Source organism: Chrysochloris asiatica, unplaced genomic scaffold, assembly GCF_000296735.1.
Source record: "Chrysochloris asiatica unplaced genomic scaffold, ChrAsi1.0 scaffold00089, whole genome shotgun sequence".
NCBI lineage: Eukaryota > Metazoa > Chordata > Mammalia > Afrosoricida > Chrysochloridae > Chrysochloris > Chrysochloris asiatica.
In genome coordinates, this window is record NW_006408607.1 from 5535434 (window position 1) to 5551787 (window position 16354).

Sequence of the window (16354 nt, forward strand, 5' to 3'; positions counted from 1 at the left end):
TTTTGTTTGTCAGTTTTTTTTTCTGAAGAGCAAACAGATTTTATTTACCTGGGTACATCTTGCTGATTTCTTGAATGAAGGAATCATTAAAGCCAGCAATTATAGCGCCACCTACTGGAACCATAAAATTTTTGTCCAAGCTCTGAACAAAAGCATCAATTCTACCAAGTCGAGCCCCCTAGAATGAAATAACAAGTACCATTACGTATTCCTTGTTAGGAGAGCAATAAGAAAATAAATGCTACTAACACAATTCACAGAAATCAAAACCAGAAGATTCTCTGTGGCAGTGCCAAGAAATTGTTTTTAAATATTAAACTTCAGCTTTTAAATGGTGGCCCCTGCATTTGGAACAGCACTTCATTAGTTTATAACCTGCTTTCCTGCATAAGTCATTTAACCCTCACAGTAAGTCAGTGAGGCAGGCATGTGTTCTGTGACAGTTCAGGGGGAACTGCACTGAGACAAAGCTTCACACCTTAAACTGAGGTCAGAAGACTGGATGCCGGGTCCTCCCATCTGTAATCCTCTACTTCAAAATAAATGTCAATTGTGGAGTCTGTAATTATTGTTGTTATTAAGTGTCATCAACCCGGTTCAAAGCATAGCAATGCTGCACAGAGTTTCCTGCACAGGGTTTCCGAGGAACAGCTGGTGAGTTTAAATAGCTGACCTCACAGTTTCTGAGCAGGAGCTGGTAGATTTGAACAGCTGACCTTGTGGTTCAAACCGGCCTTGCAATCCACTGTTTTTGCTACTAGCCATGCCAGGACTCCCTATGTGAGTTAACGAATTGTTCCTGAAATAACTGCAGTCAGAATATATTGAGTGCTATGTGCCAGGCACTGTTAGAAGCACTGTACAGTGATAACTTATTTAAGCTTGACAATAACAGGAAGGACATGCTTCTCTAATACCTGTCTACAGAAAGCACAGCACAATCAAATGAAAAGTCACCTGCCCAAGGTCAAACCGATAGTTAGTTAATAGCACAGATGGGTCACCAGGCAATTAATGACAATGATTAGAATCTAGATAATCTGGAAGAAGAGCCCATGCTTAAAAAGAAAATATTGCTCCAATGGCATTTCCATTCTTCCAGCTTAACAAAAACACACCAGCTGTCATTGATTCAACTCCAACTCCTGGTGACTTCCTGTGTATCAGAGTAGAACAGTATTCCCAAGTTTTCAGCGGCTGATTTTTTTCAGAAGCAGGTCACCAAGCCTTTCTTCTGAAGCACCTTTGGGTGGACTCAAACCTCCAACCTTCTGACGAGTAGCCAAGTGCGTTAACCACTTACACCACCTTATTACTCAAACAAAAAACCTTGGAATCCTGAATTCCAAATCTAATCCACGAGCACACCCTGAAGACATCACTCCCAAACTACCTCAGAATCCAACCATTTCTCACCACCTTCACAACTACCTCTTGGGCCAAAACCACCATCCTCTTTCTCCTGGGTTGCTACAACAGCCTTCCACTCCTGCCTTGGTCTCACTACAGTCTGTTGCCCACATGCCAGCTAGAATGATGGTTTCAATACACACGCCTCATGTCACCCTACAGATGGCTGAAGGTTACAGCAAGAATCAAACCTCTGAGCTAATGCACTCCCACTGCACCCTTCACTCTGGCCCAGTCACACTTGTCTCCGTGCAGACTCCCGCCTGCCTGGGTACTTGGTGTTACTTCCTGTCTGGAATCTCTCTCCAGTGCTGCCTGGCCTACCAAGGCTCTGCTCAGATGCCACTTCTGAGAGAGGCCTTCTCAGATCACTCCATGTAACTAGATTCTTGCTGCCCACCTCCACACCCCCACCCCAACTCCACAGCATATATTAAGATCTGGCATCGCTGTTTCCTGCCTGGTGGTTGGTGATTGTGTGATGTCCGACTCAGTGACCCTGCTAGGGTTTCTGAAACTGTAAATCTTTACTCTCAGGAGAGAAAAGAGTCCTCTTTTTCCCTTGGAGCATCTGGTGGACTCGAACTGCTGACCTTCCAGTTAGCTGCCCAATGTGTAACACACTACACAGCCAGGGCCCCTTGTTTCCTGTCTGATTCTCCACAAAAACACTATGTTCCAGGAGGAAGATTCTCTTCCATTCACTACTGCATCCTCAATGCCTACCCCAGTGCCTGGCACATGACGTGGAAACCTGGAAGATACACACTGAATGAACTGACAACTACATCTGTGAGTCAATAAGTAGTAGTTGCACCTCAAAAACCCCAAAAGTCACGGTCGAGTTGATTCCAACTCATAGGGACCCTGTGTAGAGTTTCTGAGGCTATAAATCTTTACAGAAGCAGAAAGCTTTCTACTATCGAGTGACTGGTGGGTTTGAACTGTTGACCTTCTGGTTAGCAGCCAGTGCTTATCCTACAGTATCACCCAGGCTCCTACAAGTAAGTAACACCTTTGTTGTTGTTGTTGTCAGGTGCCATCTAGTCATAACCGACTCATAGCGACCCCATGCACAGCAGAATGAAACAATGTCCAATCCTGGGCCAACCTCCCTACCACTGCCACACTTGAGTCCATCAATGATGCCACCTGGCCAATCCATCTCGTTAGGGGTCTTCCTCTTTTTCTCTGACCCTCCACATTACCCAAAGTAACACCTACTTCTCTTAAATTCTCACACACACACAATGCAGCTGCTGCTTCCACACTCTTGGATCTTTACAATCCACTGAGGCTAAAATAAATAACCATAGATACAGATATGTATATATGTATTATATTAAAGAGCTCTGATAGCACAGTGGTTACGAATCAGGCTGCTAACCTCAAGGTCGGCAGTTCGTAACTACCAGCTGTTCTGCGAGAGAAAGATGAGGCTTTCTGCTCCCGTAAAGATTTACAGCCTTGGAAACCCTGTGTAGGGTCACTATGAGTCGGAACCGACTCCACAGTACTTAACAACAACATTATATTATTATGACTCTAGTAGCTGCCTATGTAACATCCATAGTCCACGAAGATTCAAAAGTATTCATTTTTGAATAAAAACCACAAATATGGGTTCTTCAAAGATAACTTCCCTGGGGACTCCACAGTGCACACCAGCGTATCCTACTCACTCGACATCAAGCAGGCCCATGTATCTCCCTTAGAGAAAGAACCCTGAAACAACTGTTAGAGCTCTGCCTTCACTGACTGACTCCTGGGGTGGCACTGTGGATCGGCACTAGACTGCGAATCACAAGGTCAGCAGTTCAAACCCAACAGCTGCTCCTCAGAAACCCTATACAGGATCACCATAAGTCCAAATCGACTCGATGGCACCTAACATTTTTTCTAAGAAAGAAATGTGTTTTTAGTACTTTGATTATTAAGATAAATATGGGGCTCTGGAATCACACTGAAAAAGATGAACCAGTCTGCAGTTACAGAGCCCTGAGAAAATCATTTTACCCACCAGCTTCTGTGTTTTCATGTTAGAATGGAGACAGTAAGAAGTATGCCTTAAATTGCTAGGATTAAACATTAAAGCCCCAGTCAGATAACCTAACACACAGTGGGTGTTTATTAAACATTAAGCATATACTACTAGCAAAAGCTAACTTTAGATGCCCCTGGGCGGCTAACAAATGGCTTGAGCTCTACTCCTAACCTAAAGGGTGGTAGTAGTTTGAAACCACCCAACGGCACCACAGAAGAAAAAGCTGGCAATCTACTTCCATGAAGACTTTCCAAGAAAATCATCTGGAGCACAAGAATTCATCACCCTAAGTTGGAAAGGACTTGATGGCAACAGGAAAAGCTAACCTGAATGTGAAGGGGCTTCAAAAAGTTCATGGAAAAATGCAACTGAAAGATAATGGAATTTTTCCACCAACTTTTTGAAGCCCCTCATATTTTAGAAAACAATTGCTAGTCATGAAACAGCAACTAGTGCTCAACCATACCCAAATATGTCCCATGCTTAAGGCAAATAAAACACCACTGCTTTTCATGAGGGCCAGTGTGTGGATAAAAAAAATGCTCACACATTGCTTTCTGGTTTAAAACTTCAGAGGATCAGAAAGTATCTACAACAACGCAATGTTGTTGTTAGTGCCATCAAGTCAGTGACTTCAAACTGGTGACCTTTTGGTTAGCAGTCCAGTGCTTATCCTACAGTACCACCAGGGGTCCTTTAAAAAAGGGTACTAGATAACTATTTTTCCTGCAATAAGTGGCAAGTACAACAAAGTGTTCCCCTGCAATCTGTTAAAGCCACGCTTGCTTGATACACCTTTTGAAAGTCTCTTACCTGCTGAATGAGGTGCATGCACTTTGAAGACTGGATGCCATATGCATTGTTGACTATATGTGGAATGTCGTACTTAGCACAAATCACAGCCAGCTCTTCTAATCTATGAACAGAGTCAACAGAAAGAAAGACACACTTGTACTGTACTTTATAAATTACTCCACATACCAGGGAAAAAGATGCCAAACATTGACATTTCTAATGCAGTGTTTCAGCACATAATCTAGATTATTTATCAGTAGCTTTAGAATAAACCTGAATAAGCATTTAATGTTACCAATTAATGAAAAAGCACGTATTAATAAAAATTTATGTAGATTGTTGATGTTGTTAAGTGCCATCAAGCTGATTCCAATTCACACTGACCCTGTATAGCGTTTCCCCAGAGCAGCGGGTGAGCTTGAACCACCAACCTTGCAGTTCAAACCCACCAACCTTGCAGTCCAGCGCATTAACCCACAGCGCCACATAAAGACTCCAATGAAAAAGCACATATTTATAAAAATTTATGTAGATAGTAGCTTTTGAGCCATTAAAAATTTCCTATTTTAAAAAGCATGAAGCAGATTATTTGCAATGAACCCTCCTCGAAAGGGGACACATTCATTTTTAAATGGGTTTGGAGGCTTATTGTACTACAATGAATTTCTGCAAAATAATTAGCATATGTATAAATCTTAAGAAATTGCACATTAAACATCACATAAAATAAAAACTACATTTTCAAATAGGCTTTAACACATTAAAAAATGCATAACATTAAAGTGTTATAGTATCAAAATAACTGGTTTTCAACAACATGGGCACTAAAGAGCATCTTTTAAATAGCTGCTGATTCTAAACCTACTCAAGCTTTCATTTGATGCCCTTCACAGGAACTGAATTTGAGAGTCTAAATCTATGCAAAGTAAGATAATACTTCTCAATTAGAGCATAATCAATAGATGTCCTTCACAAAACCAAATACTACCTGTGACTAAGGTCATCTGCAACAGAAATGTCTTCATACTACAAAACAAAATCTTATGGTTTAATAAAATTAAGCTTCTTTTAATTTTCTTCCTAAATACAAAGAATTTGGAAGCAAACCACTTTGAGCAATAAAAGTTCTCTTCCAAAGGATATTCTATAAATATACATCATAGTTTTATTACCGTCTCATATAATTCCTTCCCTTTTACTAGCGTTGTGAACTGATGGTTTTAAACTATAGGAAAAACATAATATTCAACTGTAAGAAGTTTTCAATTTGCTTTCTTGGCATTTCATGAATTAACTCATTTTATTATTCATTTTCATAAACCTCACAAATCCTAACAGAAACTAATTATATGATGTTTTCAACAAAACAGAACATCTGGGATATACTCAAGTATTAGCTTCATAAAAAGTACTTCGTGCATATGTCTTCTAATGAAAACATTCCTTAATAAAGAATTTCCTTGAAATAAAGACACCCTAACATAAAGTCCTATTTTAAAAAGGTAAAGTAATTTGCAAGTAATTTTAAAACATTCTAAAAATTGACTGAATCTGCTAGTATTTAGTATATGTAAAAAATACTAAATAAAAGGCAAGGAGAAACAGAAAAGAACATTTTCTATATGAAACACATTGTATTCTAACTGATATGCAAATTTAAGGTATTTATCAGAAGAAATAACTCCCATTTTAGCATTTCCTCTAACTGATCTTCTCCCACACTACTATGTTTGATTAGCTAATGAAAACAAGATTCTACTGTAGTTATTAAATGCTGTCCTGTCGACTCAGTGACCCGTACAGGATTTCCAAGGAGCTGCTGGTGGGTTTGAACCACCAACCTTGTGGTTAGCAGTCCAATGCTTATCCTACAGCACCACACCAGGACTCTAAATATATACTACACCCATTCAAGTTAAGACTAAAAGTGAATTAATCTTGATGTAAATAATATGTTTTTTTTTTCAATTTTATATAATCAGAAATTTAAACTTATCATTAACAACTATGTATCATCATTTTCCTGAACATTTTCATAAACCCATATCATAAACACTCATTAGATAAAAGCACTCAGAAAGTGACCAGTAAGAATCTGCTTAAATGAAAGATTATGATTTTTTTCCCCAAGGGAAATAACACAAGCAAAATACTTAACACCATGCCAATCATACTATAAAATATCAAAAGGCATTAGTCAAAATTAGACAGAAACAAAAGTATCAAAACTTTTCACATGTTGTTCTTAAAAACAGAATTGGTTTCACATTAAAAATTTTCTGTATGTAAAAATTATCAATAAACAAAGAATAGAGAGATTCATTAAATATTTTAATACAAATTTAAAATTTTTTATTGGTCGGTAATAAATAAATCACTAAAAACACATGTGATATAATTTTAAATAGAATCCATAGTTTCTTAAACAGAGTCGGCAAAACACTGCAGGATAAGCACTGGACTACTAACCACAAGGTTGGTGGTTCAAACCAACCAGCTGCTCCTCAGAAACCCTATACAGGATCACTATGAGTCGGAACTTACTCAAAGGAACACATGAACTAGTCTTATTTTCAAGAACATTTTTTAAATTGTCTCCTAAAATCTGTCTCTAAAATAATAAAAGCTAACATTCATTCATCACTGCCAAATTATGTGACTCCATGAATTAAAACCAAAGTATAATCTGAGGCTACAAGAATGTAGCTCTTACAAATTTTTAGCACTTTTGTTCAAACTGTTTAAATGAAACAAAACATGAGTTGTGAAAACTATAATCTGTATTATTAAACTAAGTCACACATTTTCAAAGTAAAAATGTTAGCTGCTATCACTAAAAAAAGGAAATACTGCTATCTAGTTCTATCTTTTTGGTTCTATTTCCTTAAAATATCTGCTGTGTCTCCCAAATGCAAAGGCAATCACTAGGTTAATCTTCCAATCAAAAAATTCAAAGGAAAGTTAACAATCGTAAACTGTTTAGCTTAAAATCTGTTAATAGTGATAGTTCCTAAACAGTGAAAACAAGTCAGCCCAATAGTTAGCTTAGGAAAGAAACTTCTATTAAACCGTGAGGCGAAAAAAGATCTAAGCGACCCATAGGACAAAGAGCAAGAAGACCCACTCTACCCACTCCTAGTTTTCTTCCTTCTTTTTTACTTCCCCACGCCATTTCTGTGCTATTTTCCATGAGGTTAACCTAGTCTCCTAAGACAGCCTTTACCTCTTGACTACCAAATGCTACTTTAGCGTATTTGAGAATTAGCATGCCTGCATTTTACTTAAAAGCTATATGAGCACCTAAAAGACAATATTCACAAATAATTTACCTATCAGGCACCCTTGGAGCAAAACAGGAGGTAGTAGAATGAATGCACAGAATGTGATCTGGCCCGAGTTCCTGGACTTTAGCTTCCACTGCCTGCAGGTCTGTGCGCAGCTCGTCACCTTCTAAGATGTTCTCTATCACCACCGGCTCAAAACCTAACCAAGCCAACCAAGGTCACAATGTTAGTGCAAATGGAAGTCTGGGGAAATCCAGGAAGCAAGGCTATTATTCTACACAAGAACTCTCAATAGTTATTGTTGTTGTTAAGTGCTGTCAAGTCCAGTTGGTTCCAACGCATAGAGACCCTGTACAGGGCAGGTGTCTGAGTAACGGCTGGGGAGTCTGAACTGCCGACCTTGAGGTCCAAGGTCAGAGAACTCTCCTCCAGTGATAAAGAGCTGGATCAGTACTAGCAATAGTCAAAGGCCAGTAAAAGTAAAGGCAAAGACAGCTAGACCACAATTAGAACCATCCATGTTTGGATATAAAGAAGGATTCTGTAAAGGCAAGCAAATGTCAAATATCTCTGTGTGATATATTTGACAATAAGGATCAGAGTCCAATTCAATTTCAGTCCACAGAAAAGACTGACATTGCTCATTTTATGGCTCTATATAAGTTTCATTTTTAAATTCACTTTGCTTTGGAAATGGACATAAATGATAGAATTATTGAAAAATTGAAATAAATCATAATTGTCAACTTCAAGTTTCACTTCTAAAGAAAAACGTACTGAATTTCAGGAGTCCTAGAATCTCTGATCCATTTAATAACTTCTAGGAATCTGTTATGATTTACATATACAAACTTTTTCCAATTTCTCAATGGAAACAGTTCACTTAACTATCACATAATCGAAAGTCCCCAAAACAACAATTATATACCCTTTTATGATAAATATTTAGGTATCTACAAACGGAGTACTGATGTGGCGCTGTGGGACAATATGCCAGACTGCAAAGCCATTTCAACCGCAAGGTGGGCGATTCAAGCTCACCAGCTGCTCCTCGGAAACCCTATACAGTTGCTATGGGTTGGAATCAACTTGACAGCACTTAACAACAACAACAACAAACTGAAATTTGAATAAATCAATATATACACTAAATAACATACAAAGTAGTTAAAAGAACTAAGTACTTTGTGATATAATACTTGGAAGTAAAATGTTAGTGCTTAAGTCTTAAAAATGCGATAGAAAATCAATTTGGTACATACTATACATAAAGTTTGGGTTTTCAAATTCTACTTTTTGGTAAAAAGATTTACCATTTCAACAATTTCTACATGTAGAATTTAGTGGCATGAATTACATTCTTCAGGTTGTGCCTTTAGAATTAGTCCACCCCCATTAACATGAGCCCACTGCCTTTCACCTTGCTATTTGTCAATCTGTCCACGAGACCAAGACTCAATGGTGCCTGGCTCAACATTCTGATCAAAGAGTTGACAAAAGGATCGTGATCAAAAGGAAAAAAATGTGGAGCACAAACATCAAATTCTTGATGGAATCCTGACTTTCTGGAGCCAGTGAGTTTGGATGAATGCTGTAACAATTTCCTCGAGACAATCTTTAAACCTTAACCTTCAAACCAAAACTATTCTCTGAAATCCTCTTTATACACAAACGTTTTATGTAATCACATTATTTAGCCTTCCCAAATGCCTAGGCAACAGGCTAGATTCATGGACTGAAGATGCAAGAATTAGTTAGTTCAACTCAATTCTGACATAACGGCTTCCTCAAGGTCATCCAGCAATTTAAAACAAAGTAAAAGGCAACTAGTTTTCTTTTGTTGCTTTTGAATTCACATCAAGTTGTCTAGGTTCTATCTACAAAATATAAAGTTTCAGCCATGATAAAATCATCAATTGCTAGCTACCTTTACAAATATATTAGTTTAGAAATGCTGCGTACATCTATGAGTACCTGTGCAGTTATTAAATGAAACTATTCAAATTCCTAACAAGTAATTTTCTATTATTAGAAGAAGTGCAGCCAGAGTGCTCCTTGGAGGCCAGGATGGCCAAACTTCGTTTCTCATACTTCAAACATATTGTCAGGAGACACCAGTCATTGGAAAATGGCATCATGTTTGGTAAGGTGGTGGTGGTGGTGGTGGTGGTGGTGATGTGCCATGGAGTCAGTTCCAACTCACAGCGATCCTGTACAGGGTTTTTGAGGCTGTAAATCTTTACGGGAGCAGAAAGCCTTGTCTTTCTCTCACGGAACAGCTGGTAGTTTCGAACTGCTCACCTTGAGCTTAGCAGCCCAATTTGTAACCGCTACACTACCAGAGCTCCTTGGTAAGTTGGAGGGTCAGAGAAAAACCAGAGCTCCTTGGTAAAATGGAGGGTCAAATAAAAAGAGGAAGACCCCCCAGCAAGATGGACTAACAAAGTGGCAGCATCAATGGGCTCAAGTGTGGCAACAATTGTAAGGTTGGCCCAAGACAGGGCAGTGTTTCGTTGTGTTGTGCATAGGGTCACTATGAGTTGGCACCAACTCGATGACAAATAACAACAACAATATTCTATTATTTCTCAAATTCTCTAGACACAATTTTCCCCCATTCTGCTCATTTTATTGTTAATACTACTACTGATATTATGAAACTATTTTACTTTTTTATTTGCTGTTTGGGCGAAAGTTTAGAGAGCAGATTAGTTTCCCATTCAACAATTTATAGGTTGAATCTATTTTTGCTCTTCAACCGTTAAAATATTAGTCATTTTAAAGAATATATCTTACTGATTATGAATGTAGAGTGTCCTAAAAAATAAAATTAATCTCTAGACTATAATCTATATCATAATCTCTTTTGGAATGATTTTTAGTTTCTCAAAATGACAATCTTTTCAATAAATTTGGTTATCAGTTCTTTGGTTAACAAGATGCGGATGAACAGACTTGGTAAGTTTATGACACTTAAAATAAATCAGTACAATATTTTTTTAAGCCTATCAGTTTCTACTACATACCCTTTTCCGAATACTTTCGCATGAGTTTCTTTAGGATTACTTATGGAGATTAATTCACAGCCCAAAACGGTTTATTTCATACAACAGTGAGAGCATTCTAAAATAACTTTAAACACTGAGCCCTACCCAGGACCTTCTGAGGTAGGACATTCCCACCAGAAAGGACAAGCAGACCAGCCTGGTACAGCTAGAGCACAGAAGATACATTTTCAAAGGAAGATTAGCAGGAAAAAAACAAAACAAAAATGTCAGTATGACTGGCTACTATAAGAATAAGCAAGTTGTTCGCTGGGAAGCTATCAAGGCAAGTAATCAAGTCCCTTCAGGACAAACCCCTCTCTATGACTGAAACTCAAAGGGAATACATGAGCAGATATGTAAGCTTGCTGGCAACCACATTAGTTTACTGGTAAGTGGAAATGGGGGAAAGGCAGCAATGAAGAAATGGGCTGAGTTCAACCACATTCCATAGATTCCCATTGCCCTGGAGGTGAGACAGAGAAGAGGAAGGGCTGGTTCGTCCGAAGTGTGGTGAGACCTGGGTCACCTGAACCCATGGACAAGGACACAGCCACAGATGGCTAGAGCTGAAAGTGAAGCATCCAGCTAATATGAAGTGAAGGGAGATGCACAAGAGCACCCAAACTTGAAGATAGTTCAGTCCCCATTTGACCTAGCCTCGATGGCTTGGCAATCAGAACTAGAGAAATTGGAGGAAGATTAAAAAAAAAAAACAAACAAAAAAATGTGATAAAAGAAACAAGGGTAATTTGCTACAATTTGATGAACTTGACCCATATTCATGGAAGTAGTAGCTCAAAATACCGCCTGAGAGGGAAGGAATCTTCACATCAAGTATCAATGCTATCCCCTCTGTACGCAGGGTAGATAGAGACAGGCAACTTAGACATTGGCTACCTAAAATGAGGGGGCGTTAAAGGCACGAAGTGACTGGCTTACAGGTTTCAAGAGGGAGTTAAGTTTAAGAGTGTGTGGGGAAAGAAAGAGTCCCCACTGAATAGTTTTCATCTTATCTCGATGAATCTGGTAAAAGCAGATGGGGATAAGATTCTTATGATTCAATAGTGAGTAATTGTTATCACGACTAATTGCAACTGTCACATTGTAAAGGTAGAAGTTTTGTTAACAAAAATGGGAGAGTAGTTAATCTTACTGTTCAAAAACAAAGGACCCTAGGACCATTAAGGGAGAAGAGCACAAGCGGAATAAGGGACCTTATCCAGAGAAGCAGCGACACCAGAGATGGAGGCAGAGATGGAGACATGGAGAGAGGGAGCAGCTGAGGATTCTAGATTCATGGGAAGAGAGGGACTGAGAGCTGATGGCCAGGAGGCAGACGCAGAATGTGCCCTTTGGTGGTGTAAATTATTATATATGCCTGCGTGTTTAAAAAAAAAAAAAAAGCTAAAATGACTAGAGAAATGCTGTTAACTGATGGTACATAGAGGGGATTATAACCATTGTAATGAAACAAAGTATATTATTTGTTGAATGTAAAACTGATAATCTGCCCTGTGAACTTTCAATCAATTCACAATAAAAACTTTAAAAAAAAAGGTCGTTACAAATGGGGTTCTAGTTTTCATCACCTAACAATCGCTGTCTCATGCATGGTGCTATTCAACCTGGGGTATGCCCCAATGCCTACAGCCACAGATTAAACTGGCTGTACCTTCAAAGAAAAAGGAAGATAATGAAAATTTCCACAAACTTTATGAAGTCCCCCTCATATGTATTTAGCAAATATTCCTGAATTCCTGAAGCACCCTATGTTGTAGGGATTGCTGTTGGGAATTTTCATGTCATCCCATTTAATCCTCAAAACAATCTTGTGAGAAAGTGATAATATTCCCCATTTTAAAGAATGAAAAGCAGCTTAGTATCATTTTTGTTTACCTAACTATATAAGAATGGAGCTCTTGTAGTGTAGTGGTTACGAGTCAGGCTGCTAACTTCAAGGTCAGCAGTTCGAAACTACCAGCCGTTCTGCGAGAGAAAGATGAGGCTTTCTGCTCCTGTAAAGATTTGCAGTCTTGGAAATCATATGCAGGGTCACTATGAGTCGGAACTAACTCCATGGCACACCAACAATAACAACAACAACATACAAGAAGCTGGACATTTCTAGCTGGGAAAATGAGTACTTGATAACATTCTCTTCTTTTACCTGCGGTGATCATGGATTTAAAGCAGGACTTCTGGTCTATCCGTGGCCATATGATGTACTTTGCCTTTGGTCTCTTGTGCCGTAACGTTAAGAAACACAAGGTTAGACTCATACCAGTTGCCATGGGAACGACAAAGCAGCTGGCCACTGTATGGACACCTATGAATAAAAAGTAAAACAAATTAGTTATTCCACTGAAAAGCTAGTATTCTTCCTAAAAAAATAGTATTCTTCTTCTATCAAATAATAACTATACCCCTAACATTCCCTTTTCAGGAAGCTCACTGACAAGCCTGTCCCATAGTCTAAAAATCATGTCTTTTCAGAAACCACTTAGACCCTTTCTGAAAAGAAACATCAATAAAAAAAATTTAGGTAAAGATGTGTACAGTTAGTCAGCCACAAGTATGATGATGAACATGGTACATACCAGCCAACTTTATGATGTCCAGGACTAAAGAATTGGTAATTTTGTTCAAAAGGCTAGAACCTGCGGCTTTTGGTTGAACGGCAGCAATATCACCCGATCGTCCAATTCCATGAATGAACCTAAGTGAAAAATGGGCCAATAACTGGACATATCCATTCACTGCTCTAAGTAAAGCCCTACAAGTACACACGAATAAAAGAACCAAGAAACCCCAGAAGCAATACTTGGTTGTTTCAGATATACTTCATACTGTAAGGAGCCCTGGAGGTGCAACGGCTGAAAACTCGGCTGCTAACCGAGAGGTCGATGGTTTCAACTCACCAGCTGCTGCACAGGAAAAAAGGCGTGGTGATTTGCTCCAGTAAACACTGTTGTTAGTGCCATCGAGTCAGTTCCAACTCATAACAACCCTGTATAGGATTTTCAAGGAGCCGCTGGTGAGCTTGAACAGCCGACCTTGCAGTCCAGCGCATTAACCTGCCGCGCCACACCGGGACACCCCAGTAAACATTACAGCCTGGGAAAGCCTATGAGACAGTTTTATTATGTCCTATATGGTCACTAGGAGTTGGAATCAACCCACCAGCCTCCAACAACATGAATCACTTGCAAGTTTAGTACCCTACTAAAACTGAAACCTCAGAACTTATGCTGCTAGGCTGGCCATGGTGTGCACGGTTCTGACTCACAGCAACCCCTAGAAGGGGTCCGAGGCTATAAACCTTTCTAGGAGCAGAAAGCCTCATCTTTTCCACAACGACCCTGTGGTTAGCAGCCCACTACACTACCCAGGGGGCCTTAAGTTACGCAGTTGTAGTCTCCGCAGTCTCCATCAATTCCTCTGCCCACATGCTGCTGCTCCTATACCAAGAGATGGAGTCTAACTTCCCTCCACTTGGATCTAAGCTGCCTCAGAGATGTGGTTGGCCAGGTGAAATCTAGTAGAAATGGTGGTCTAGAAAGCTCTGAATTTAGGTCATAAGAATGCTCGTAGCTACCAGCTGGCTTCTGGAAGACCTTAGCCTTGGGGCTCCCTCATAGAATCCAGCTTCCGTGTTGAGGGAAGCCCATGTCACACGGAAAGGCCATAAGAACTGTCAGCCATGTGAATAAGTCATCTGGGACAGGTGGTCCAGCTGAACCTTCACACGCCTAAACTCCACCACAGACTGCAAGGACAGAGAGAACCTACACAAGACTCACTCTGGTCCACCCACAAACATAAGACAAAATAATAAATGGGTGTTTTCAGCCACTAAGTTTTAGAGTGGTCTGTCACACAGCAAAATGAAAAACCAGAACACTAGCAACATTAAATTCTTTGTTCTTTCCTTTTGCCCTAACCAGAGCAATGGGCCAAAATAGAGACTAAATTCTAGTGGGGAACATTGTTTCAAATATCTCACTGACATTTAAAGAACTATAACTGTCTTAAAAATGTGTGCAAATACACTCATTTTAAATCAAGACAGAGTCCTGGTGTGGCGCTGTAAGATAAGCACCAGGCTGCTAACCACAAGTCAGTGGCTCAAACCCATACACTCAAGATACTTGTGAACATACTTCAAAATCAAAATTTCTTTTGAAATTTGAATAACTGTCTGGAATTTATAGTATGAGAAATTCTGTACACTTGGATTACCACAGAAATTCTGTACACTCAGATTACACTTGACCACACAAGAAAGCCTAACATGTAAAATGCATTTTATCATGTATATTATCAACCACGTTATCAGCACATTCGTTACCATGAAATTTGCATATGTTACATATCATTATTAGTTTCATTCCAATGTTTTGTTTTTTAGTTTTTATCCCAATGGTTTTGATTGAAATAAAACTATTTTGATTTAAAATCATGGAAGATAGTTTTAAAGAGTTTTCCTGTATTTCCAGAAAGGCTGGAGGACAGAGAAATAAACTGTCATACTTAGAACTACTAACAATGAAATGGGTATTAGAACTGAAAAAGTTTTCTGAAATAATACAAAAGAAAAAACAGGTGACTTGGCAATCTAAAATTAAATTTAATATTGTTCTTGCTGTTGTTACGTGTCATCAACTATTTGCTATTGTTGTGCCATCGTATCAGTTCCGACTCACAGCAACCCTGTATAGGGTTTCCAAGGAGCACTTTAATGAGTTTGAACTGCTGACCTTGTGGTTCAAACCAACCTTGCATTCCAGTGCTTATCCTATGGCGACACACCAGGACTCCAAAAAGGTGGCACAGTGGTTAAGCACTCTGCAGTGAACTTAAAGGCTGATGGTTTGAACCCACCAGCCGCTCTGCAGAGAAAGATGGGGCAGTAAAGATTATGGTTTTGGAAACATGTGAGACAGTTCTACTCCGTCCTACAGGATCACTGGGAGTTGGAATCAACCAACATCAGTGGGTTTGGTCTTGGGGTCTTGTTTTGTGGGGCTGTTTTGGTGCATCAAAACAAGGTATCTACTAAGATGGGACTCAGTTTAGATACAGATGAACATCTTAAATCTCTAACTATAAAATCATTCTCCAGAAAGTCCTGCAATGTTAGAAAGTTAACATGGAAAACTATAAACAACTCAACATACTTGAGTCCATAAAATATTTTAAATTCATACAACCAAACAGCTTTATTAGAATAAACATTCTTTAACAGGACATATAACCAGTGTTGTTAACCGCCTGACTTAGAGACCTGCATATACTAGAACTCTGAAAACAACCTGCTCAGATAAACCGTGTCCATCTCCCTATAGAAACACATGAATATGGAAGTGGGTACTGCCACCACTGTTTTGGACCAAAAACAGGGGAGTCCTGGTGTGGTGCTATAGGATAGAGCACTAGACTGCAAGGTCGGTTTGAGCCACAAGGTCACTGGTTCAAACCCACTAGCCGCTTGCTGGAAACCCTATACAAGGTCGCTATGAGTAGAAACCAATGCAGTGGCCCTCCCTATACAAGGTCGCTATGACTAGGAACCGACACAGTGGTACTTAACAACAAACATAAAAAAGCAAAGATGTCACTTTGCGTTGGACCCAAGCCACGGTATTCTCAATCATCTCATATGCAAGTGAAAGCTGGACAATGAATTAGGAAGACCAAAGAATTGAGACTGTGGAATTTCGGTGTTGGAGAAGACTTGGACTGTCAGAACAAACAAATCTGTCTTGGAAGAAGTA

General features: G+C 39.2%; 1 protein-coding gene across 1 annotated transcript in view; it reads right to left on the reverse strand.

Moving 5' to 3' along the window:
• Positions 1–16354, reverse strand: part of SEPSECS (Sep (O-phosphoserine) tRNA:Sec (selenocysteine) tRNA synthase) — a 42520-nt gene that overhangs the window by 24699 nt on the left and 1467 nt on the right. Inside the window, exons 3-7 of the mRNA XM_006866316.1 lie at positions 13178–13296; positions 12748–12906; positions 7579–7732; positions 4268–4370; positions 49–178 (exon numbers count right to left, since the gene is read on the reverse strand). Of these exons, the coding sequence (XP_006866378.1) occupies positions 49–178; positions 4268–4370; positions 7579–7732; positions 12748–12906; positions 13178–13296 (665 nt within the window). The remainder of the gene's footprint in view (positions 1–48; positions 179–4267; positions 4371–7578; positions 7733–12747; positions 12907–13177; positions 13297–16354) is intronic.